The 26,178-nt window shown below is 40.8% G+C and overlaps 1 protein-coding gene across 5 annotated transcripts in view; it reads right to left on the bottom strand.

Moving 5' to 3' along the window:
- Positions 1-16,294: 16,294 nt before the first annotated feature.
- Positions 16,295-26,178, bottom strand: part of EXD2 (exonuclease 3'-5' domain containing 2) — a 65,764-nt gene continuing 55,880 nt past the window's right edge. For all 5 annotated transcript variants that reach the window (XM_033951103.1, XM_033951104.1, XM_033951102.1 and 2 more), the window contains exon 9: positions 16,295-22,159. In XM_033951103.1, the coding sequence (XP_033806994.1) occupies positions 21,943-22,159 (217 nt within the window). In that variant the 3' untranslated portion in view covers positions 16,295-21,942. The remainder of the gene's footprint in view (positions 22,160-26,178) is intronic.

Below are 26,178 nucleotides of genomic sequence, written 5' to 3'. Positions count from 1 at the left end.
TTTTCATTCAGGGAACCCTACCTGAATGGCCTGCTTCAACAGCAACCATCTATAATTTTGTAATTTATTAAGACCAAATTTGTATTGCAATTGTGAAAATTCAAGCAGCTTACCATCAGAAATACATCATCCCGAATACATTGTGACCGGTCAGGCTCCATGCCTGCCTTGGTCCTGGTGTTTTATTAAAGCCCACTGAGGAGAGCCAGAGAGGAGCCCAGGGAGATCAGGTGCAGGTAGAGTAGGGCGTGGCCTCTTTTGTTTAAAAGTCATTAGTTTGCTCTTGGTAAAGGAGGTGAGAGGAAGTTAAGAGGTTTCCCAAGCTAGGCATGGCTGGCAAGGTGGGGCAATGCCTTAAACCCCGGTGTGGAAGAAGCTGAGGACCACACCACCTTCTGCTGCAAGAGAAGATTAGCAGCTCCTGTTTCTGAGCCGGTGCTGAGTCACTGTGAGTTTGGGGGGGGGGGGGTTTCCTTATTTTTGTGGCTAGGTTCTTTTCTGCTCCTAGTCACTGGCAAAGACTTTTCAGGACTGTACAATGGTTCATAGACAACGGTGCGAAAGACAAAAGCACGTGCTGACAATTGAGCGCAGTGCGCGCCACCGCGCCACTCTAAATTACAGTTTTTAGGGGCTCCGATGGGGGGTTTTGTTGGGGAACCCCCCCCTCAGTTTACTTAATAGACATCGCGCCGGCGTTATGGGGGGTTTGGGGGATTGTAACCCTCCACATTTTACTGTAAACTGAACTTTTTCCCTAAAAACAGGGAAAAAGTGAAGTTTTCAGTAAAATGTGGGGGGGTTACAACCCCCCACAATGCCCCCACAACGCAGCGCGATGTCTATTAAGTAAAGTGGGGGGGGGGTTCCCCCCCAGGCCCCCCCCGTCGGAGCACTAAAAACAGTAATTTAGAGCAGCGCACGCTGCGCTCAATTGTCTGAGCGCACCTTTGTCCCGGCGCGCTTTTGACCTGACACCCTGTACAATTATTGTGTGAAGCTAAGAATGAGTGGGGAGAAGCTTGCCAAGACCTGGGAGGGAAGTTTGAAAGCTTTTGTGTGCTTTTGATGGCAAGTTTAATGGACTCCTCTTCACCCAGCCCTGTTACAGATTTTTGGCTGGAAGCTTGATTTTTGTGTGTGTTTGACCAGAGAGAGTTTGAATGAATAAGAATATCTCTGGGAACCTTTGAAATTATGAACTTACCTGAGTGCTGCTGAGGAGCAGATTTTTGGGAAAAGAAAGTGGAGAAATAAAGCTGCTCTGTGAGAAGGCAGTACAGAGTGAATTGTTTGTTTGGGGAAATACAAATCCTGAAGGCCATCAGAGTTTTCCTCTGACTTTTCTTTCCTGTTGGGACATTGATGGTTTATTTTGATCTGTATGCCATTCTTGTTTTTTATTTTGAACAAGTAAAAGTTTTCACTTTTTGCCATTCAACCCACCGTGTCTGAATCATTAATTAGGATTTGTGGAGAACCTGCAGGGCGACTCTATCCTGGGTCACACGCTATTGTGCTTTCACTGGTAACCACAGAGAGCGCTGCTGAGCCCTGGCCTAGGGCTACAGGGTGGTTACAACATATACCCACCTTCATCCAATATTTCCAGATGACTTTAAATCTGCCAATTTGAATCTTGAAGTTCAGCCATATGGTTTGATAAGTTGATTTATTAATTTGAATAGGTGTTAAATTATTCACACATTTTAATGTTTTCCATGTGTCAACTAGTATTCTATTGTCCTTGTATAACCTGGGCATCTTGATACTTAACACATGACTCAATCTCAATGGTGACATGAGTTGCCATTCTAACCTTAGCCAATCTGGGAGATGTTCCATGAGTTCTGGGAGGATCCAATACATAAAAGGACTGGCGGGGATGCAGTGACATTCTAAAAACATTAAACCACCCTACCTGCAGCTAAGTGGCTTGATTTGTTCAAAATTTTAAACTTTAAGTTTGAGCAATCTTGCGGGTAGGAGGGGGATAAAGAGCCGATGAGGAATTATTCCCTTTTCAGTGCGGTTGAAACAATTAGCAATGCACAGGGATCTGAGGCTCTCTCCTTAATACAATTCGTAGCATACAAGTTATAATAATATCATTGATGCAAAAATGTTCAATGAATTAGTGTCTATGATAAGATTTTGAAACGATTCTGAGAGAGGTATTGGACCTAGTATCCAATACATACCCTGATGCATAATATAGGATTGATGGTACCTATAAAAATTAGGAAAAGTTACTCCACCCTCCACAATTGGTCTTTGTAAAGATACTAAAGCAATTCTTGCAATTTTACCCTGCCAAATAAATTTTGTCAGCATACTATTCAATTTTTTTTATAAAAGGACCCCTGAAAAAGAACTGGCAACATACCCATTTGGTAACAAACCACAGGCAGAATCATCATATTTATCATTTGAACTCTCCTCTACCAAGAAAGATGTAACGGGTTCCATTGCTCACACATTTCTGTGACCTTTAGCAATAAAGATTTTTCATTTACTTTCATTGTCTCTTCCAGCGTATTTTTTATCCAAATACCTAAATATTTTATGCCCCCTTCCTTCCAAAGAAAGGGGAATGAATCATCTAAACCTTTTGTACAGTGTACATTAAGCGGAAGAACCTCTGATTTACTCCAATTTATCTTATATCCTGAAAATTTCCCAAATTTCTCTATAAAATCCAGCAAATGTGAATAGTAGTTTCAGGATTCCTCAAAAGAAGTAGAATATCATCTGCATATGCAGATACTTTGTATTCCCGACCTGCATAAGGAATACCCTGTTATCTCCTCCACTTGCTGAATAGCCAATAACAAGGATTCCAATACAATATCAAAATGCAAAGAAGATAACGGACATCCTTGTCTAACTCCCCGTTTCAGAGAAAAACATTCTGAGAAATTATTATTAATATACAGTCTGGCAGAAGGGGAACTGTACAAGGTTTGAATCATTTGAAAAAATCCTGAACCAATACCAAACCATTCCTTTGCTTGATACATAAAGGTCCATTCTACCTGATCAAAGGCCTTCTCTGCATCCAAAGATAATGAGAAGGCTGGATCATTCATATCTTTTGATAAATTCAACATATGAAAAGCCAATCTGGTGTTATTAGAAGAATGTCTCTGAGCAACGAACTCTGTTTGGTGCATACCAATGATATGAGGGAGAGCCTTGGCCAAGTGTATAGCCAATAGTTTAGCCAAAAGTTTTCCATCTACATTAATTAAATAGGCTTGTAATTTGAAACCAACATGGGATCTTTTATTTGGCTTTGGCAAAACTATAGTTAAAAATTCTGCCATAGTACCTTGTAATACAACCCTTAGTTAGTTGAACCTGATATAAATTTAATAGATGTGGTAATAGGGTATTTTGAAATGATTTATAAAACTCTACAGTGAAACCATCAACAATCCAACTCTAAGGGATTTCAACATTGCTTGTAGTTCTTTCATTGATATAGGCTGCTCTAGACTTCTTTTTATATGCTCAGGAACTTTTGGTCCCTTAATTAATTAAAAAAATCCTATACCTTCTAATTCCTTGTTTGAATAAGACTCAGAAGAGTATAAAGCTTTATAAAATTCCAAAAATTGTTTTAAAATAGATCCAATTTGAGAATGGGTATCTCCCGTCTCATCTTTAACTTCAACAATTTTTACCTTTTTTTTCTTTGCATTGAGAAAATTTGCCAATAATCTTCCCATTTTATTTGAGTTTCCATAATACAGGGCCTGCTGAGAAAACAAATCTTTCCTGACCAATTTAGAAGAAATCTCATTGTACTTACATTAAGCTTTTAAAAGGGCCTACAAGATAATTTGTTCCCATTTTCCAGCCAATTTTAACTCCAAGACCTTAATTTCTTGTTTCAAATTAGAAAATTCCCTTTTGAGTTGTTTCCTAATATATGCTGAATATGAAATGATTTGTCCCCTCATGGTTGCTTTGAAAGCATCCCACAAGGTTTCTAAGGAGACTTCCTCTGAGGTATTGATCTGAAAATATTTATTCATTTTTAACTGAAATTCTTCAAGAAAGTTTGAGTCTGCAAGCAATGTATTATTAAATCTTCATACAGGTCTACTACTATCTTGCTCAGCAAATTTAAATTCAATTCAAACTCCATCATGATCTGATAAAATGATTGTGTCTATGATGGCATTTGTTATCTGCTGAACTAATTGATCTGAAATGAAAATATAATCTATTCATGAGAATGATTTATGAACATGGGAGCAAAAAGAAAATTCCCGTTCATTAAAATGAAGGATCCGAAATATATCTTTCAAACCACAAGCTTGTATTAAATTTTGTAATCCCAATGACTTCAAAATCTTACTAGGTTTTTTATCCATCAATGGATCCATAACAGTATTAAAATCTCCTGCCACTACTATATTAGAAGCAGCCAGTAGTAGTAAAAAACTCAATTTGATTCGAATTAGGGGCATATACATTGAAAAGCACCTGTGTATTATTTCCTAAACTCATATCCACGTGTAACCATCTTCCTTAGGGGCCTGCAGCAATCATTTATTCACAGAATGTGTGTACCACAGGCAGCAAAAGAAAAGCACAAGTGGCCTCAAAAAATGGAGTGGAACCAAAATTTATTAACAGACCTAACATGGGCTGCGTTTCAGCATTGTGGCTATGTAAGAGGTCTCCCAAAAAAAAACACTAGGGTTACATTTCAATTAAAAATTTTAATCATGATTAATCACATGATTAAAAGGCATGGCTGAAAGGAAAGGACTGGGGGGGAGGCACACATTTCTTCTCCCTCCTCCCCACAGTAGGAATTATACCTGTGCTGGTTGGGATGTAGAACATAAGAATTGCCGCTGCTGGGTCAGACCAGTAGTCCATTGTGCCCAGCAGTCCGCTCACGCGGCAGCCCTTAGGTCAAAGACCAGTGCTCTGAGTCTAACCTCACCAAATAATTCCAGTGCTAATGCCACCTCCTCCCTCCTGCTGCCTCAAGAGTGATGAAGTCAGCAGCCATCGATGCCAGCACTCTCCAAGCATGCTCAGTTCATAAGTAGTAGTAGTAGGGAGTGCAAGTGATGGTAGCTGGAGGTATGCCACCAATTTCCTCGCTCCTGAGGCAGTATGATGTAGGGGGCAAATCGGGCATAATTTCTTTGGCTGATGGGGCTTCAGCTACCTCATCAGCCACTTAAAAGGTACTGTAGCTTTGGAGGGTGCCTGAGTACAAAAGAAGGGGACCAAGCTTCTGAGGACAACCCTAATATCTTATTTTCATCTACCCACAGGTCCAATGCTCTCTCCCCTACCCTACACCCCTCCTCCCCCCCAAGTCCAACTCTGTCTCCCAACCCCCATCTCCTTTCCCTCCAATGCCCATCCTCAAGATCCAACTCTCTCCCTATCTCCATGCTCCCACCTTTGTTCCCATCTCCCTGGTCCAACTCCCCCCCTGCCATGGCTGCTTTCCCTTTCACTCCCTCCTCCAGGACCCAATGCAGCTGCCATCCCCCACCCCAGGACCCAATTTGGCTGCTTATTTCTCCATTCCCTTCCCCCCCCAGCACTGCTCAACCTACCTTTAAATGCAGTCTTTGATCCTGCAGGCCAGTGGCAGACCTTCAGAAAGGTTGCCTGCACTGGGCCTTTCCTTCTCACCTGGAGCCCCTTCTGAGAACAGGAAATTGCATCAGAAGGGGCTCCATGTCAGAAGCAAAGGTCCGGTATAGACCAAAAGCAATCCTTCTGTAGGCCTGCAGGACTGAAGACTACATTTAAAGATAGGCCAAGTAGCATTGGGTTGGGGGGAAGAAGGATAGAGGAGAGATGACTGACAGACTGACTGAGATGGCAGGCGTGCAAAAGTCAGTTGCATGTTATTAATTATTAATTGCAATAATTAACACTAGCTGCAATTAATGTATAGCCTTAAATGAAACTTTCGAAACAAAAGCAAATTATATATAAAACAGAAATCAAACATGTATACAATAAATTGTATTAAAAAATACTGAAAAATATATAGCATACAATTAAATGTACAAAAATGGTAATACACAAACTTTAGTCTACTATTTAATGAGGCAATGTGTAAAAAAAAAAAAAAAATTTATGAAAGTTAAAATAAGATATGCTAAAGTGCAAAACATAACCCCCCTTTTAACAAACTGCACTGCCAAGCAAAATGAACTACATGCCAAGCCGCCTATAGGATTAGAATGGGTAGGCTCAGCATTTAGCTCGCGCTGCTCATAAGCGCAACTTGATAAAAGGATGGGGCTAATGTACAAAAAAACTAGAAAGTTGGAAAGTGTGCCTGTGCATAAAATAAAACAATACAACAAAAAGGAGGAAAAAAAGTGTTCCACCTTTGTAATTGTTCCAAATCAGTAAACAATCACAATAAATATAGCACTGTAAAGTGCAATGTACAATTCATTCAAACGTAGAAAAAAGTGGGTTAAAAAAATCTGTATCAACAGAACTGAGAAACTAATATAAAATATACTGTATTAGCGTTAACATGAATATGTAAAGCATATCATAGAATATATACTCACCAATTAAATATAAAATGAAAACAAACCATTATAAGAAATGGGATGCCAAATAAACTTGAAATCTTAATATCAGCTGTCAAGAATAAATTCTAATTGACACAAAGATTAGAACAGGATCAAAATCAAAACTGATAAAACTGAACCAATGGTGCGTTGTTAAAATTGCTGCAAAAGTAAATCAACAAGAAAAAAAATTACTTACAAATAGTAAAAGATAATAGCTAAGCTCAGTGACTCCCAATTAAGAAGGCTATGCTTACCAGACAGGAAATAAAGAGCACAGGCACCAACAGTACAAGCTTCTCAAATCTCCCTGCTAATTTATCTCAATTTCCCTCTTATTTGCAGAGAGGAGTAATTTTATATACCGCTAATTGCACATAAATGCTACTAGGCATTTCATAATTGCAATAAAAATAATGATAAAGATCAGGAAATGAAGTACAAACTAGAGAATGACACGGTGGCGGTTTACCCGCGGCCACCGCGTTTAGCCGCGGGTAACCCGCCAAAACGGGGAACGAAAACTAGCAGTCGCTGCGGGAACGGGGACAAGGCCATTCACCGCCCCGTGGAGCGCTGATTGGTCTTGTCCCCGCAGTGAGGCATGAAGGATCGCGCGGTCCCCGCAGCCCACACCCGCCTGCCCAATCGATCCTAGTGATTACCAGCTCTCTCCCTTCTCCTCACCTTAGTTTGTAGGCTTTCTTTTTCGGCGACCCGCACGCTATCAAAGAGCCGCGCACCCGCTGCTGCTCAGTTTCGATCTTCTGCTCTGACGCAACCGGAAACAGGAAGTTGCAGCAGAGCAGAAGATTGAACACTGAGAAACCGCGCGTGCGCGGCTCTTTGGGAAAGCGTGCAGGTCGCCGAAAAAGAAAGCCTGCAAACTAAGGTGAGGAGAAGGGAGAGAGCTGGCTATACACTAGGATCGATTGGGCAGGCGGGTGGGGGCTGCGGGGACCGTGCGATCGCCCATGTTCCTGGCTCAAACTGGAAGGAGGGAGTGAAAGGGAAAAGGATTCTGGGCCAAGGGGATGAAGATGGAAAGAAAAACCCACAGCAGGAAAGAAAGGGAAGGACAGGCAGGTGAGCCAGATACTAGAAGCAGGGGGGGGGAAGAAAGAGGGAAAAAAGCTAGATGGGGTTGAAAAGAAGAAACACACTGGTATGGAAGAGGAAGATAGGGGGAATCTGGACACAGGAAGGTAACAGAAAGAGGGAAAATTATGTGCATGGGGCATAGGGACAGAGACATAAAGGGGACATGCCATGGGGATGGTATATGGACACAGGGGGGGGGGGCAATGGCAGATACATAGGGGAGATATTAGAAATGGGGAAAATAGGAGCACAGAAGCGAGATGGTTTGTGGGGATGGGACAGGGACCGAGCTCGCAGGCTTGCAGGCTTGCACAAATTACATTGTAACGTGCCATGAAAATAAGGAGGAAGGTAGATAGATAGGCCACGCAAGAGGAGCTGAAGGGTGGTAGATAGGAACAGATGGTAAAGGAGGGAGGGAAGGGTGGTGGAAAGGAATAGGACAGACATTGAAGGAGGGTGGAGAGGAACAGACCCTGAAGGGAAATGTGGAAGACAGAGTGGGAAGAAGACAGATGCCAGACTATGGGGGAGCGGAGGGAAGAAGATGGGTGCTAGACCAATTGGGGGGGGGGGTGTGAAGGGAGAGGCTCAGTAACAGCAAATGGAAGACGCAGAGAGAAGACACACAGTGGATGGAAGGAATTGAATGAGAAGATGTGGAAAGCAGAAACCAGACAGCAAAGGTAGAAAAAAAAATTCTATTTATTTATTTATTTTTTACTTTAGGATAAAGTAGTATATTAGTTGTGTTGATAAAAATTTATAAACAAAGCCCTGCCAGCTGAACATCTCTTTCTCTAGTTCAGCAGCCAGAACTTTGATTTATAAGGAAGGAATAAGCTAAATATTACAGTACTAAGGCTTATATGGATTCAGCGGGGACGGTGACGGGGCGGTGAATGAGATGGCAGTGGCGGTGACAGGGCGGTGAAAGGGATGACAGTGGCGGTGACGGGGCGGTGAAAGGGATGGCGGTGACGGTGATGGGGCGGTGAAGGGAACGGCGGTGACGGGGCGGTGCAGAGGATGGTGGGCCGGAGATGGGGCGGTGATGGGGACAGATTTTTTCCCCGTGTCATTCTCTAGTACAAACCAAATGATAGGAAAGCAAATATTAAATCAGGGAGAGAAAAAGAAAAAAAAAGATAAGTAGGGAAAAGGAAGGGAAAACTGGGCAGTGAAATCTGTTGAAATAACCAAATTTTAAGCCTGGGTTTAAATTTATTTTTTAAACAGCCAATAAGGGTGCTAATTAATACCATATTTGTACTTATTTTTAGTAGTATGAATACCCATTTACAAGGAACTCAAAGAAGCTCATTTCATATAGACCAAAAGCCAAACATGTGCTCTTGAATTCTGAGGCCACCTTGTGGTACTTCACAGTACATTCCCATGGCTGAGTTTGTGAGGAAAACAAGAACTCAATGCCCATCTTCTAGGAAGAATATGCTTAGCTGTGGAATTTTGTGGACATATAAGGGGGAACTATGATTCAGACATGACAATTAGTATAGGAGTTTATTTTAAAACCTGATTGCAATAGATACTTTATATCTGTGGACTCTGTACCAATTTTCAAAGTGAAAGCATGCATGCTCTTTCACTCTGAAAACTGCCATGGATGCTTTTTCTGCAGGCACTTCTTCCACTGAAAAATAATACACATGGAGTTGAAAATGAAATCTACATACAGTAAAACCTTGGTTTGCAAGCATAATTCGTTCCAGAAGCATGTTTGTAAACCAAAGCACTGTGTATGTCAAAGCAAATTCTCCCCTAGGAAATAATGGAAACTCAGATGATTCGTTCCACAACCCAAAAACTTTAATACAAAATACTATACGTACTTGTATTGCAAGCCCTCGCTCATTTAGAACAGTCACTACACTCTTGCAGCGTCAGAGAGAGAAGAACCATCGGCTCTGTTGTGATGTGACGTGTGTATACGGCATGTACTCATATTGCAAGGCCTTGCTTGTTTAGAACAGTCACTACACTCTTGCAGCGTCAGAGAGAGAAAAACCATCGGCTCAGTTGTGGTGATGTGACGCATGTATACGGCATGTACTCATATTGCAAGGCCTTGCTTGTTTAGAACAGTCACTACACTCTTGAAACGTCAGAGAAAGAACCAGTTGTGATGTGTGTAAACTGTATGTACTTGTACTGCAAGACCTTGCTTGTATATATTATGTTAAAATTTAATAAAATGTTTTGCTTCTCTTGCAAAACACTTGCAAACCAAGTTACTTGCATTCCAAGGTTTTACTGTATTTTCATTTTCCCTCCCCAAAATAAAACACATGCCCCTACGAAAAAGGAGATTATCGCTGAAAAATAGCTGGAAAGTGATGACCACAAATGCTCGCAGTCTAAGCAACAAAGTTCATGATCTGCAAGCCCTGATGTTAGAGGCAGATCTAGATATTGTTGCTATCACAGAGACATGGTTCAGTGAATCACATGGATGGGATGCAAACATACCGGGATATAATCTTTTTAGGAAAGACAGAGATGGTCATAAAGGTGGAGGAGTAGCTCTCTATGTAAAGATCAATATCCAAGCAACCGAAATGCAAGGGACCTGGGGAGAGGAAGAAGCGATATGGATTGCTCTGAAAAGAGAAGATGGAACTTCTATCTACGTGGGTGTAGTCTACAGACCTTCGACTCAATCGCAGCAAATTGATAAGGATCTGATTGTGGATATCCAAAAGTTTGGAAGGAAAGAGGAGGTTCTGCTGTTGGGAGATTTCAACCTGCCGGATGCGGACTGGAATGTTCCGTCTGCGGAATTGGAAAGAAGTAGGGAGATTGTGGATGCCTTTCAAGAGGCTCTGCTCAGACAAATGGTGACGGAACCCACAAGGGAAAAAGCGATATTGGATCTGGTCCTCACAAATGGAGAGAGTATCTCTAATGTTCGAGTGGGTGCTCACCTGGGAAGTAGCGATCATCAAACGGTTTGGTTTGATATAATGGCTAAAGTGGAGAGCGGCCGCACGATACTTAAAGTCCTAGATTTCAAACGTACGGACTTTAATGCAATGGGAAAGTACCTGAAGAAAGAGCTGTTAGGATGGGAGGACATAAGAGAAGTGGAAAGACAGTGGTCTAAGCTGAAAGGAGCGATAAAAATGGCTACGGACCTTTATGTGAAGAAAATCAATAAAAACAAGAGAAAAAGGAAGCCGATATGGTTCTCCAACCTAGTGGCTGCACTAGGGAAACAGGATTTGTAGAAGCTGTGAGGGACTGCTTCATGGAGCAACTAGTCACGGAACCAACACGAGGGGGTGCTACTCTTGACCTCATCCTAAACGGATTAGGGGGGCCTGCAAGAAGGGTAGAAGTGGGAGGACCACTAGGCAACAGTGACCACAACGCAATCAGATTCACATTAGAAAGGGGGACACCCATAGTAAGGAGGACCGCAACAACTGCGCTCAACTTCAGGAAAGGGAACTATGTTGCTATGAGGGAAATGGTGGGGAGGAAGCTCAGAAACATCTTTAGGATGGAGACTGTAGGAAGCGCCTGGACCCTATTCAGGGACACCCTGCAGGAAGCACAAAGAATGTACGTCCCCAGTTTCAGGAAAGGCTGCAAGAACAAGCGGTCAAAGGACCCGGTTTGGATGTCAACTAAAGTAAAGAGGGCAATAAATGACAAAAAAGTATCCTTCCGGAGATGGAAAAAGGACCCAACGGAGGAAAATCACCAGGCGCACAGGAAATGCCAAAAGGAATGCCACCGAGAGGTTAGAAAAGCAAAAGGGGAATACGAAGAGGGGCTGGCCAGGGAGGCGAAAAACTTCAAGACATTTTTCAGTTACATAAAGGGGAAGCGACCAGCGAGAGAGGAGGTGGGGCCGTTGGACGATGGGGATAGGAAGGGAGTGATTAAGGAGGATAAAGAGGTAGCTGAGAGGTTGAACACGTTCTTCTCGTCGGATTTCACGAGCAAAGACACATCTAATATACCGGACTCAGAGGAGCTCATGAGTGGGGAACAGGCTGAAAAATTGGAGCACATAGAGGTAAGTAAGGAGGATGTCCTCAAACAGATAGACAGGTTAAAATGCGGCAAATCACCGGGCCCGGACAGGATCCACCCAAGGGTTCTGAAGGAACTAAGACAAGAAATAGCGGGCACAATCCAGCATGTTTGCAACCTATCCTTGAAATCTGGAGAAGTACCAGAGGACTGGAAATTGGCGAATGTCACACCTATCTTCAAGAAGGGATCGAGGGGTGACCCTGGGAACTACAGACCGGTGAGCCTGACTTCAATTATAGGGAAGATGGTGGAAGCTATGATCAAAGACGGCATCTGCAAGCACATCGAGAGGAATGGCCTACTGAGAACAAGCCAGCACGGATTCTGTAAGGGAAGGTCGTGCCTAACGAACCTTCTGTACTTCTTTGAGGGAATAAGCAGTCGGGTGGACAATGGGGAACCCATAGACATCATTTACCTCGATTTTCAAAAGGCTTTCGACAAGGTGCCACATGAAAGGCTGCTTAAGAAGCTGTGGAACCACGGGGTGGGAGGGGATGTGCACAGATGGATCAAGCACTGGTTGTCGGGTAGACTGCAGAGGGTCGGAGTAAAGGGCCAATATTCTGACTGGCAGGGAGTCACGAGCGGTGTGCCACAGGGATCGGTGCTGGGGCCGTTACTCTTCAACATATTTATCAATGACCTGGAAAAGGAGGCAAAGTGCGAGGTTATAAAATTTGCAGACGATACCAAACTGTTCGGCAGAGTTAGGTCTAGGGAGGAGTGTGAGGACCTGCAAAGGGACCTGGACAAGCTGGAAGACTGGGCAAACAAATGGCAAACGCGCTTTAACGTGGAAAAATGCAAGGTCATGCATATAGGGAAAAAGAACCCGTTGTTCAACTACAAATTGGGGGGGGGCATTGTTGGGAGACAGCAGATTTGAGAGAGACTTGGGTGTACTGGTGGATGCATCACTGAAGCCATCTGCACAGTGCGCAGCAGCCTCGAAAAAAGCCAACAGAATGCTGGGCATCATAAAGAGGGGCATAACAACCAGGACGCGGGAAGTCATCATACCATTGTATCGAGCGATGGTGCGTCCACATCTGGAATACTGCGTTCAGTATTGGTCACCGCACCTCAAGAAGGACATGGCGGTACTTGAGAGAGTCCAAAGGAGAGCAACGAAACTGATAAGAGGGCTGGAACACTGCCCATATGCCGAGAGGTTGGATAGGCTGGGGCTCTTCTCTCTGGAAGAAAGGAGGCTCAGGGGAGATATGATAGAGACCTTCAAGATCATGAGGGGCATAGAGAGGGTGGATAGGGACAGATTCTTCAGACTGAGGGGGACAACAGGTACGAGGGGACATTCGGAGAAACTGAAGGGAGATAGGTTCAAAACAAATGCAAGGAAGTTCTTCTTCACCCAAAGGGTCGTGGACACTTGGAATGCGCTACCGGAGGAAGTGATCAGGCAGAGTACGGTACAGGGATTCAAACAGGGATTGGACGGATTCCTGAGGGATAAAGGGATCGTGGGATACTGAGATAGGTGCTGGGATGTAACACAAGTATAGAAGCTAACCAGGTAATAAGTATAGAGAGCCAACCAGGTCATGCATGTGCAAGACCGGAGGGCTAGGACTTTGATGGGAAGATAGGACTTCAATGAGGAACCAAGGTGGCAAGGGGGCCCCTTCTGGTGATTCAGACAGGTCGTGACCTGTTGGACCGCCGCGGGAGCGGACTGCTGGGCAGGATGGACCTATGGTCTGACCCGGCGGAGGCACTGCTTATGTTCTTAAAATAAATGCGAAAGAGTTGGCGTTCGTGAAATATAAAAAAAACCCAAGAAGAGGAGAGCAGAAAGGACTACAGGGTGAAACTGAAAGAAGCCAAGAGAGAGATACGTTTGGCGAAGGCACAGGCGGAAGAACAAATGGCTAAAAATGTAAAAAAGGGAGATAAAAATCTTTTCAGATATATTAGTGAAAGGAGGAAGATAAAAAATGGAATTGCTAGGCTAAAAGATGCTGGGAACAAATATGTGGAGAGTGATGAGGAGAAAGCAAATGTGCTAAACAAATACTTCTGTTCTGTGTTCACAGAAGAAAATCCTGGAGAAGGACCGAGATTGTATGGCAAAGTTACACGAGAAAATGGAGTAGATTCTGCGCCGTTCACGGAGGAGGGTGTTTATAAGCAACTTGAAAAACTGAAGGTGGACAAAGCGATGGGACCAGACGGGATCCATCCCAGGATACTAAGGGAGCTCAGAGAGGTTCTGGCGAGTCCTATTAGAGTTGTTCAACAAATCTCTGGAGACGGGAGTGATTCCTGGGGATTGGAGGAGAGCGGATGTGGTCCCTATTCATAAAAGTGGTCACAGGGATGAAGCAGGAAACTACAGGCCGGTGAGCCTCACTTCAGTTGTTGGAAAAATAATGCAAGTGTTGCTGAAAGAAAGGATAGTGTACTTACTTGAATCTAATGGGTTACAGGATCCGAGGCAACATGGCTTTACAAAAGGTAAATCGTGCCAAACGAACCTGATTGAATTTTTTGATTGGATGATCAGAGAGCTGGATCGAGGACATATGCTAGATGTAATTTACTTGGATTTCAGCAAAGCCTTTGATACAGTTCCTCATAGGAGGCTGTTGAACAAACTTGAAGGGCTGAAGTTAGGACCCAAAGTGGTGAACTGGGTCAGAAACTGGCTGTCGGACAGACGCCAGAGGGTGGTGGTGAAGAAGTCGCTCGAAGGAAGGAAAGGTGACTAGTGGAGTCCCTCAGGGTTCGGTGCTGGGGCCAATCCTGTTCAATATGTTTGTGAGTGACATTGCTGAAGGGTTAGAAGGAAAAGTGTGCCTTTTTTGCAGATGATACCAAGATTTGTAACAGAGTAGACACCGAAGAGGGAGTGGAAAAGATGAAAAAGGATCTGCAAAAGTTAGAGGAATGGTCTAATGCCTGGCAACTAAAATTCAATGCAAAGGAATGCAGAGTAATGCATTTGGGGATTAATAATAGGAAGGAACCGTATATGCTGGGAGGAGAGACGCTGATATGCACGGACAGGGAGAGGGACCTTGGGGTTATAGTGTCCGAAGATCTAAAGGAGAAAAAACAGTGTGACAAGACAGTGGCTGCTGCCAGAAGGATGCTGGGCTGTATAAAGAGAGGCGTAGTCAGTAGAAGGAAGAAGGTGTTGATGCCCCTGTACAGGTCATTGGTGAGGCCCCACTTGGAGTATTGTGTTCAGTTTTGGAGACTATATCTGGCGAAAGACGTAAGAAGACTTGAGGCGGTCCAGAGGAGGGCGACGAAAATGATAGGAGGCTTGCGCCAGAAGACGTATGAGGAGAGACTGGAAGCCCTGAATATGTATATCCTAGAGGAAAGGAGAGACAGGGGAGATATGATTCAGACGTTCAAATACTTGAAGGGTATTAACGTAGAACAAAATCTTTTCCAGAGAAAGGAAAATGGTAAAACCAGAGGACATAATTTGAGGTTGAGGGGTGGTAGATTCAGGGGCAATATTAGGAAATTCTGGGTAGTGGATGCCTGGAATGCACTCCCGAGAGAGGTGGTGGAGAGTAAAACTGTGACTGAGTTCAAAGAAGCGCGAGATGAACACAGAAGATTTAGAATCAGAAAATAATATTAAATATTGAACTAGGCCAGTTACTGGGCAGACTTGCACGGTCTGTGTCTGTGTATGGCCGTTTGGTGGAGGATGGGCAGGGGAGGGCTTCAATGGCTGGGAGGGTGTAGATGGGCTGGAGTAAGTTTTAACAGAGATTTCGGCAGTTGGAACCCAAGCACAGTACAGGGTAAAGCTTTGGATTCTTGCCCAGAAGTAGCTAAGGAAAAAAAAAAAAAAAAATTTAAATTGAATCAGATTGGGCAGACTGGATGGACCATTCGGGTCTTTATCTGCTGTCATCTACTATGTTACTATGTATGTTACTATGTAATGGAAAAGAAAATGCATCATTTTAGCTGCACCGAGGGAATACAGTTTTCAGGCAACTGATTTATGTAGGCAAACCCTTTTTTGGGTGTAATAATTTTGAAAACTGTCCACATAATGCACTTATAACTGGCAGATTTGTAAGAATAGCTAGTGAGAGACACAGAGAAAGTGTGAAGAGTGTGGAGATCTGCTTAATATAAATCCTCCATGGTAGCCAATTAGCAGATGGAAATTAGGCCAAAAGTAATTCTGCTAAAACAGTAAATACCAAAGTACATACAAGACACATCAATGGGCAGAAGAACAAATGTCAGAACAGGCAGTATAAAAATGCTTGAACTGATTTACTCATAATAAAAAGTTTAATAATAAATGAGAGCTGCTCCTGACACATTTCACTTGTTTAAGGAGTTTCACTCAATCGTGGCATTTCTCCCATTTGTACAAAATAGAGGTCCTTAAACATGTACCAGAAATATTACAAAGAATATATAGTTTACCCCCTACACCCTTGACAAAACTCTTCAGATACAATCTTTATTTTGAAGAAAAGGAGTCAGTGTGGGGTAAAGGACTCTTAGCTACTATAAATTTGAAAAGACCATAAAAGAAAAAGAGATATTTAACAAAAGATGCCTCTTTATTGCAAATGTACACAAATACAGGCACTATATTACAAAAAGTTTTCAAGTTTACTATACAGATATTTCTTTGCAAAAGAATCACATATTTAAGCAATATTAGGCACTATGATTACTAAAGCAAGATAATTAGGACTGAAGTAATGCCAGAGCACTCTAGCAATGCTGAATGGAGGCACCACTCTTTTTACAAATGAATTCAGAGGCACTAAATACAAATCAGAGAAATTACTTTTGGTTTGCAGAAAACAGCACATTTTTTCATTCATCTGTAACTGTTCTTTAATATACTATAAATCATTTAAGTGGTTAGATTACTAGGATTCTCTAAGACTTTCTTAACTGCAACATAACAAAAGATTGTGAGTGCTCTCTGGTTATTTCATAAGTTGATTATTTCTGTTCTCTTATCAGGGCTCCCTTTGAAAAAGCTTGCACAGGTTACAAATTATTCAGAAGTCTGTTGCTTGTTTAGTTTCTGGTTGCAATATCAGAATCCAGATCACCCCACCTTCTTATTATTTTCACTGGCTGCCCATATGATTTCAACTGAGATCTAAGTTGTACTACCTTACATTAGGTAACTGTGGAAAAGATCTGCTTTGGGTAGTCTTGCATTTTGGAAGTTTTGTTTGTATTAAATTACTCAACTTTTCTTTATGGAGAGGGTAGTGTATAACTGAATTATACACTAATTTTTATAACTTGCATGTAGCAACGTGAAGTTCTCATGTAGTTATATTACTTAACTGTGTCAACCTGAAGCTGAAGATGATGCAATCATCTAAAACATTAAATAAAATTCCTTGTATATCTACAGATCTATACACCATAAAGCAGGCTACTTTTTATTTTTATTTTTTTTATTTATTACGAAAAGTCTGCCTGCCTCATAATATATTTATATAATACACACACAAAAGAGTCAGCCTCGCCACCAAGACTGGATTCTCACTCATGACAGTGTTAATAGCAACTGATGATTCCTTTCACCTACATACAAAACAGTATTGTTCTGGCAAAGCTCTGGTTCAAAACTGCCCTGCTGAAAGACAGGGTGTTTACAAAAAACTTGCAAGACCAATTACTGGCAACAACTGGAATTAATATTTTGCTCTTTGTTGCATCATGTTCAACTGTTGACTTACTCTTAGGTCTAAGATTGGCGTATTTAACCAAACAAAGGCTTTCCCACAAGGACACAGGAAAACTACTAGCAAGAGAAAATTAATCAGGTAGCACACCAAACAACCACCACCACCACCCCTTGGCTATCACATCCATCCCAAAGGCTGTACATGGTGTGTGAACCTACATACAGTCTCACGAGACTACAACGGGCACTCGCGGCAGCCATTTTTGATGACAGCTCTGCATGGGACAGGAGTGTAGGAAGATTGCTCCTGCTCCACATCACTGCTAGATAAGGTCCGGAACACAGGAGAGAAGCAGAGGTGGGTCAGAGTCAGCCCAAAAGTTATTCGCAAATTTTCCATATTTGCGGGCCAGCTCTGCCCCTAACTCCGTGAATATGGAGGGAGGAGTGTATATATTCCTGCTGAAAATGAAGGTCTGCTTTAAATAAATATGAGATACAGTATAAAAATGAATTCATAATTTAAGCATGGTTTTCTTTTGGCCTATTCATGCAGTGACATGGAGCTGCTAGACCAACATTACAAAGAAAACTGGGGCATAACATTTTTTTATTTTAATTTTTTTTAAAACAATCAGCTTGGTTAGAATGAAACATTTTATTCTGGTTTTGTCTTGTAGTGGTTGAATATCAGATTTTTATGTTCTTTGTTGTTCCAACACTGTCATATTTCCTAACTCAACCCTTCAAATGCTGCAGAGTTTTTAGCATTAAGTCTAATATACTTCACCAGACTTGAAATCTTAACTTCAGGTTTTAAACTACAGCTAGCCACTACCTTGGCCAATTTCCCTTGCAATTAAAAAAAAAAAAAACCAATCACTTTTTGTTGAAAACTTGCAAAAAGATAACCTTTTAAAAGCAAAGAGCCAATGTCTATTTCAATACAATATAATTATATAGTCCTTCTTTGAAATACTCTCCAAGGCATCTTCTATCTTAACAAAATGTAAGGACCCTTTCAGAAAGATATACATTTCATTATCAGTCAAAATCTTGGAGAAACAAGTAGAAAAGAATGAGACAGTATGAGAAAAAGCACAGTCTAATTTTCATTCATCTAAATCCCTACCAAATTTGGCACCACCTAAAGGGAGAAATCTATTTGTAAGAAGACACATTCCTGTTTTTTCAAAATGACTTATTTTCTCCAGATGCAGATTGATAATTGATCCACAAACCAATGCTGCCATCCATAGGAGCCAACTTTTCTAAATCATATTGTGCTAAACCCAATGGAAATGACCTCTCGCTGGACACCATCAGACTGTTTGATATTGAGGAGAGCCCAAGCACCCCCAGAATTAGATCCTATGCTGCCATAAGGTCCGATCTAGCTCATTCCCTCATATATGTGTAGGAGGTATAAAAAAGATAATCAAATCTCCTTATAGGTCACATTTAAGTAAAACTGTCTGGAATTATGAATTTTAGGGATAAAGAGCTGGTAAGTGCAAGTTTTCCACTAAATTCTGTCTGAAAATGTGATTTTTTTTTCTCTCACAGATTCTGAAACATCTGCCTTTTTAACTGTGACTTTATATTGGTTGTTTTTTTGTTGTTTTTTACAGTACTAACCAAGTAGGTGAGAACACCTGGAGACACCACTTGGATAGAATGTCTTTATTTTACTTCCATCACTGTTTTGAAGTCATTTTTATCACAGTTTTGCATTAATAGAATATTATCATGTTTAGTTTTAGACAGTTCTTAATCAGATACACTTTATGTCTTGCGTAAGCAATTTTTATAATTTATTTGAATGCTGTTTTTATTATTATTAACAGTTCTTTACCATATCAGGCTAATTGGTATTTTAATTTGTTGTGGTGAATAAATAGCCTTATGGACCTTTTCCCTTGATCTGTTGATGTTGTATTGAATGTAAACTGTACTGTTGTATTTTGTGTGTAAATGTGTAACTTGTCCTGGATAAGTGTGGGGGATAAATAAACAAAACAAACAATCAATCTGCTCACAGTAGAAACTGCAGATCTTTGTGTCTGTGCTTTTTGAGACAGTTCTCCAAAAGTTACATTTTCCCTTCCTCTACACACTATTATATTAAGAAAACAATCTTATGCTAATTCAATTTTACATAAATTTACATCATGTCATCGACCAAATCCAATATAAAAATATCCCTATGATTTAAATAAATAAACACAAGAAGAGAGCCTACTGACATTGCTGTCAGCATAAAAGGTCGTTTCCAAATAGTTTATCTGACTTTTGCCTTTAAAAAAGATAAATATGACTTCAAAAGATCAAAGAACTAGGGCTTTAATTAAGAGAAATAATATTTTTATGCTTCATTCCCATACTGTATATGGCCTTTCAAAATATGAAAGGAAAAATATTTTGGCAATAAAAATCAGAAACAGTGGGATTTCTTAAAAAATACAAGCCGTTCACTAACTCATTAATACCACCATTAAAGAGCAAGGAATTAAACAGTTTCAATCTACTGTATTTGGAAGGAGAAGCTCATAATACAAAACTATCTCAAAAGCATCTACCTAGAAGACAAGATTTACCTAGGAGACTGGGATTTATTTTCTTAAATTGTACAGCTTTAGAAACATTTCTGGGGCAGAGTTTTCCATAATTAAAAACATTAAGTACCAGGAAATGGAATACCTGCCTGTCACTATTAAAGTATCTTGTAAAGCTGTCACATTCCCTCTCAGGCCGCTGCTTTTTGGTGTTCTTTATATAGGCTTAGGAAAATATGAGCCAAAATAAAAACAGAAAACCAAAACCCCAGGAGTGGCACATTAATAATAAACAGAAAACCAAAACACAGGACTGGCACATTAATAATAAACATAAAACTGTATCATACTCTCTTCCCTTCTCCTGTCACGACAGACAACTGTTCAACAAAGAACACAATACAGAAAGAAACAAAAGACACTCGCTAGCTACAACTTTTAAGAACTTACTTGTGTAAAGTTTGAAAATCAAGCTGATAACCAGCTAGTACACTAATATAAAACGAAGACACTATTCAATATTAAGGAAAAATCTTATCTTGGTGTTTTGCTGACATTAGAAAACCAGATAACCACAAAGGTGTGGCAGGGAAAAAATGTTCCAGGTCTTTTCCATTAATTTTTTTAAAAATGTGTTTTAAGAACTAATGCACAGAGAGAGAGAGGGGGGGGGGGGGGAAAGAACAAAAACACAACACTTTTCAAAAGGTATTTATCCCTGGTAAATGAGTCCTTCTTTACTGCTCTCAGTATACCTCAATGTGATTCCATCCTAGGCCTGGCCTTTTCAATCTGGAGACTGTACAGATACATCGGCACCAAAAGAACTGTGCCAAACAATAGTTGCACTCCCCCCTACTCCACCTATCCACTTTGTCACTGCCAGTGAGCTTGGAGCAATTTTTGTGCCCCTTCACATTTCTATCCTAAGCAGGTGTACCACATACCCTTGGTACAGTGCTAGGCAGCAACACATTCTGCCTTGGGAGGTGAAGAGATATAAAAGTCTTGTTCAAGCATTGCTAGGAATGGCTGTCACACTCATTGGTCTCTTACTGTAGGAGAAGTGCAAAGCTGAAACAGGCAAAGCAAAAATTTAGAAAAAGAAGCAAACCCTTGGTAAAGAAGCAAAAGTTTTCTCTTATCAAAGCACATGAGATCTATACTTCGAGCTTCTAATGCAAAGATAAAATCTAGGACCTTTGCAGCTTAGGATGTATCTGTGCAGATGGTTTAGAGCAGGAGACCTATCAGGCCATAAAAAAATCATATTAGCAGAGTTTAAATGTGTGAAAAATTCATACAGAATAGCATTGAGACATTCCCACAATCTTAACTCTGTGTAAAGGAATTAGAGTGAAAGTATTCAATTCTGGTCCTTGAGGTCTGCAAATGTCAGGTTTTCAGACTATCCCTGATGAATATGCACAAGACTGATCTGTATACGGTAAAGGGATAGGTGTGCCAATCAATTTTGTACATATTCATTAGTGAGAGCTTAAAAACCCAAACTGTTTGTGGCTCTCACAGACTGAATGTGAATTCTACTGGACTAGAGAAAAGGGGATTAGGAGGAGTCAAATGGCAGCCGGTAAGGGAGAGGTAATCTTCCAAAGGGCAAGTCTCACTTTGTCCCACTATTATTACATATACAAAAACACACTTGTAGCAGTACACTCACTGGGGAGGAGACTGATGTTTTCCAGATGTAAGAAATAGTCATCTCTTTCAACCCAATATTGAAATAAACCAAAAGACAAATACCGCTACATACGACAATAATAAAAGAAAAGTAATTTAAGAGAAAAAAAAAAAAAAAACACTTCCTGCTGATGATAAAAAAGTATCGCTGGTTTAGAATAATCACCCAAACACATCTTTCAAAATGAGTCTTTCCAAGCAAATGTACTCCATTCCTTGGAGAATCCTGCTAATAAGTGCCTTAATACTTGTCATTTTCTCAGGCTTTTGACACTCATGACAACCCGATCTCCAAATCATCCCCAAACTCTCTGAGCAGTTTGCTGTGATTGTGGTCCACTGACCACCGCTGCGGGAGGTAGTTGGGCTGCATGGTGTCCAGAAAGTGCTGGCGCCAGCGCTTCTCTAGCTGCATCAGGGACCGCAGACCTCCCTTGGCATAGCAGTGCACCACTTTCAGTCCATGAGGTATGTAGCTTTCATTAAAAATCCTATAAACACAATTAAACATAGCATAATTAATGTCTTTATATAAACACAATTAAACATAGCATAATTAATGTCTTTATCAGGGAAAGGGATTGGGACTTGTATACCGCCTTTTTGTAGTTTTACAATCACACTCGAAGCAGTTCACATTCAGGTACTTCAAGCATTTTCCTTATCTGTCCCAGCGGGCTCACTATCTATCTAATGTACCTGGGGTAGTAGAGGATTAAGTGACTTTCCCACACTTTCACAAGGAGCAGTGTGGGGTTTGAACCCACAACCTCAGGGTGCTGAGACTGTAAATCTAACCACTACACCACATTCTCCTACGCCACACTCTCCTATCAAATCCTAGTAACCTTTAAAACAGCACATATTGTAAAATATGTATCATTCTTTATGTTCCATTCTATAGCAGGTGCATTGTTACTGTTCCCTTTTCTCTAAACTTTACATTAGGTTATAACTACAATTAACTACATACCAGGACAAGATGGTCCCCCTAAAGTTTTAATACAAAAAATAATTACGCAGTTCCTTATTGCAGAGTCCTAATAGCTGTATTACAATGGAAAAAAAAAATAACTACTAGAATGGTTGTAAATTGCCCTATCTTTTAAGGCAATGTATTACATGAACTTTAGAGACCATAGAAGCTCTTTTTCAGATGTAACTGCAAGACTTGAGGCGGTCCAGAGGAGGGCGACGAAAATGATAGGAGGCTTGCGCCAGAAGACGTATGAGGAGAGACTGGAAGCCCTGAATATGTATACCCTAGAGGAAAGGAGAGACAGGGGAGACATGATTCAGACGTTCAAATACTTGAAGGGTATTAACGTAGAACAAAATCTTTTCCAGAGAAAGGAAAATGGTAAAACCAGAGGACATAATTTGAGGTTGAGGGGTGGTAGATTCAGGGGCAATGTTAGGAAATTCTACTTTACGGAGAGGGTGGTGGATGCCTGGAATGCGCTCCCGAGAGAGGTGGTGGAGAGTAAAACTGTGACTGAGTTCAAAGAAGCGTGGGATGAACACAGAAGATTTAGAATCAGAAAATAATATTAAATATTGAACTAGGCCAGTTACTGGACAGACTTGCACGGTCTGTGTCTGTGTATGGCCGTTTGGTGGAGGATGGGCAGGGGAGGGCTTCAATAGCTGGGAGGGTGTACATGAGCTGGAGTAAGTCTTAACAGATTTCGGCAGTTGGAACCCAAGCACAGTACCGGGTAAAGCTTTGGATCTTGCCCAGAAATAGCTAAGAAGAAAAAATTAAATAAAAATAAAAATTTTAAATTGAATCAGGTTGAGCAGACTGGATGGACCATTCGGGTCTTTATCTGCCATCATCTACAATGTTACTATGACTGAAAGGAAGGAACTATTTTTAGATGCTCCAAAAACACTGCTATACAATATATTTTAATGGTGCTATAAAATGCATCACAACCAAAAAAATCATATGGACTTAAAGCCTACTCAAGTTAAAGGCATGCAATGAATCTGAATATGGAAATTTTGGGTCACAGAAGATTAAATTTATTTTGGGTGAGGGGGAAAAATAAAGACCATTTCTCCATTTTATTGATATTGCAATTTATAAAATTTAGGATAAGTTTGTTGCAAATGAAGAAACAGAATTTAATACCTAATGCTATGTGGTTTCCACGCCAAACTTTGTGCATGAGGATTTACGTTAAACAAAATTTGGTGTAAATCCTGGTATTTAATTTAGGCACAGATTCCTAGTGTCCTTTAATATTGTGTGCATCTTTAGTGAACTCTCTTGACTCATGCCCTTCCCAGGGCCAAGACCCTTTTTTGAATTGCATGCTAAAATTTTTGCACATGGATCTTTACAGAATAGCAAGATGCACTCACAAATCTAAATTGAAGCCAATAAACTTTGTGCCCCATTTATAGAATCTGGGCATTGATGCTGTTGGTTTACAAAATAGTTAATTAAAATAGTCCATAATTAGCAGTTATTGCCATGACCATGATTTATACAGAGAATACTAGGATGGATTTGATTTAAATCAAATTGATTTATGAGGGGTTGCTGAAAAATTGTCAGCCCAACCAACTTCCTAAATTTTGAGTGTTATTTTGCCACTGTAGCCAAAAAGAGTGTTACCGTATTTTTCGCTCCATAAGACGCACTCTTTTCCCCCAAAAAAGTGGGTGGAAATAAGGGTGCATCTTATGAAGCAAATATACCAACACCCCCCCAGGTACCTTTAAATTTTGGAGATTGGTGGATGGCTGCCTGCTGCTTGTCGGGGCCTGCAGCACACAAGCGTGCTAATGCCTGGGCCCGTGACATTTCCTTATTGTGCCGGTTGCTAGAACTTCACAGGACGGCTGCCTGCTGATTACCGGCATGTTGGAGCCAGCGCCCACTTCTGAATGGCTGCCTCATTTCTCACCTCACGGGAACTGAGGCAGCCATTCAGAAGTGGCGCGCGCCCACGCAGCAGCACGCTTGTGCACCGTTGGCCCCAACGTCCCTCGGTCCAAATTGCTGACATGGTTATACAAATTCTGGTGTTGGGCAAAGATTATTGAGTTTCTCTGGCCTCCTTTCTCTTAAGAATGGTTTCCTAGAAAAAAAAGCCAAGAAGACTGGCTTTTGAATGTTGTCTTCACTCCCACGATTCCTAAACAAGTGTCACTGCAGGCACTAGAACAGTTATTTTTATTACATTTTGGCTTTTATTTTTATGTCGTTTGTATTTTGAAACTTATTTTTATTGTTAATGTTACATTGTTTCCATCTGGTGTACTAAGCCTGGAGCTTTGTAGAAAGGTAGGCCATTGATTGACTGTCTGGCTGCTGTATCAATAAGCCTCTTTATAGAAGGAATATTGGCCTTTGAATCTTTCAGTTCTACTACTTGGTGAGACAGCAGTGAGGAAATCTGGAGATGAGCATGTTCCAAGCAGAATCTGGAAACATGGTGGTTATTCAGTGACTTGGCTTTTCCTTTCTCTTCCTTGATGGGAATTTTAAATTGTTTGTAATTTGGGAAGTTGGAAGAAAGGTTTATGTGGGGTATGTAAAAGTGATGATTGATTGATTGGGGAGGGGGGGGCTGGGATGGAATTTAAAGGTGTTGGGTATATATTAGTATACTATTTGGTTCAGAATGGTTTTTTTCCTTGTTTTCTTTCTTTAAATCTGGGGTGCATCTTATGGTGAGGTGCGTCTTATGGAGTGAAAAATACAGTATTTTATTTTTCAAAGTGCCAATTTGAAGAATCGTAATGCTACATTTTTATATTGTTTCAGATCATTGATTAAACCATGTCGACAAAATGTATGGAATTTTCAAATGTGGAACTCCGAACCATTATGAAGTTACTATTCCTGCAGAAAAAACTCCAAAGGAAATCCATGAATGTATGAGACAAACATCGAGTGGCAAATGCCCATCATACTCCACAGTGAAGAAATGGTGTGCAATCTTTCAACTTGGAGATTTTGAGACTGAAGATGCAGCAAAGTCTGGGAGGCCTCAAACGGTGTTAACGCCTAAAATTGTTGACCATGTCCATGACCTGATTTTGGCAGATCAGCGAATATCATTTATTTATTTATTTAAAAATTTATATACCGCATTATGCGGTTTACAAAATTACATGTATATATAATAAAAATACTAAAACATGTTTTGACAGAACAAACACAATAAAACATTAACTAACGGTATCATTATTAAAATCTTTTTAAAAATTCATCCTACAAGATGGAAAGACAAAACCCATAAAAACATTTACAGGACGGTAAAGCTTTAACAGAAAATGGCATTAGCACATGAAGACGTTGACAAATAATTGTGTTTTCAACATTTTCTTAAAGATCAGACACCCTGTTAGCCAATTTTTACGCCTTAGAAGAATCTGTACTTTTGTTACAGAAAATTTAAAATCAGGCTAAGATTTTTGTCAAGAGGGTATCCTAAAAGTGTGATCAGGAAAGCATACTTGAGTGCTTTATGCGCATAGACATCTTTTATTG

The sequence above is a fragment of the Geotrypetes seraphini genome, chromosome 7, assembly GCF_902459505.1.
Source record: "Geotrypetes seraphini chromosome 7, aGeoSer1.1, whole genome shotgun sequence".
Classification (NCBI taxonomy): Eukaryota; Metazoa; Chordata; class Amphibia; order Gymnophiona; family Dermophiidae; genus Geotrypetes; species Geotrypetes seraphini.
This window is presented reverse-complemented; position numbering and strand designations above follow the sequence as displayed.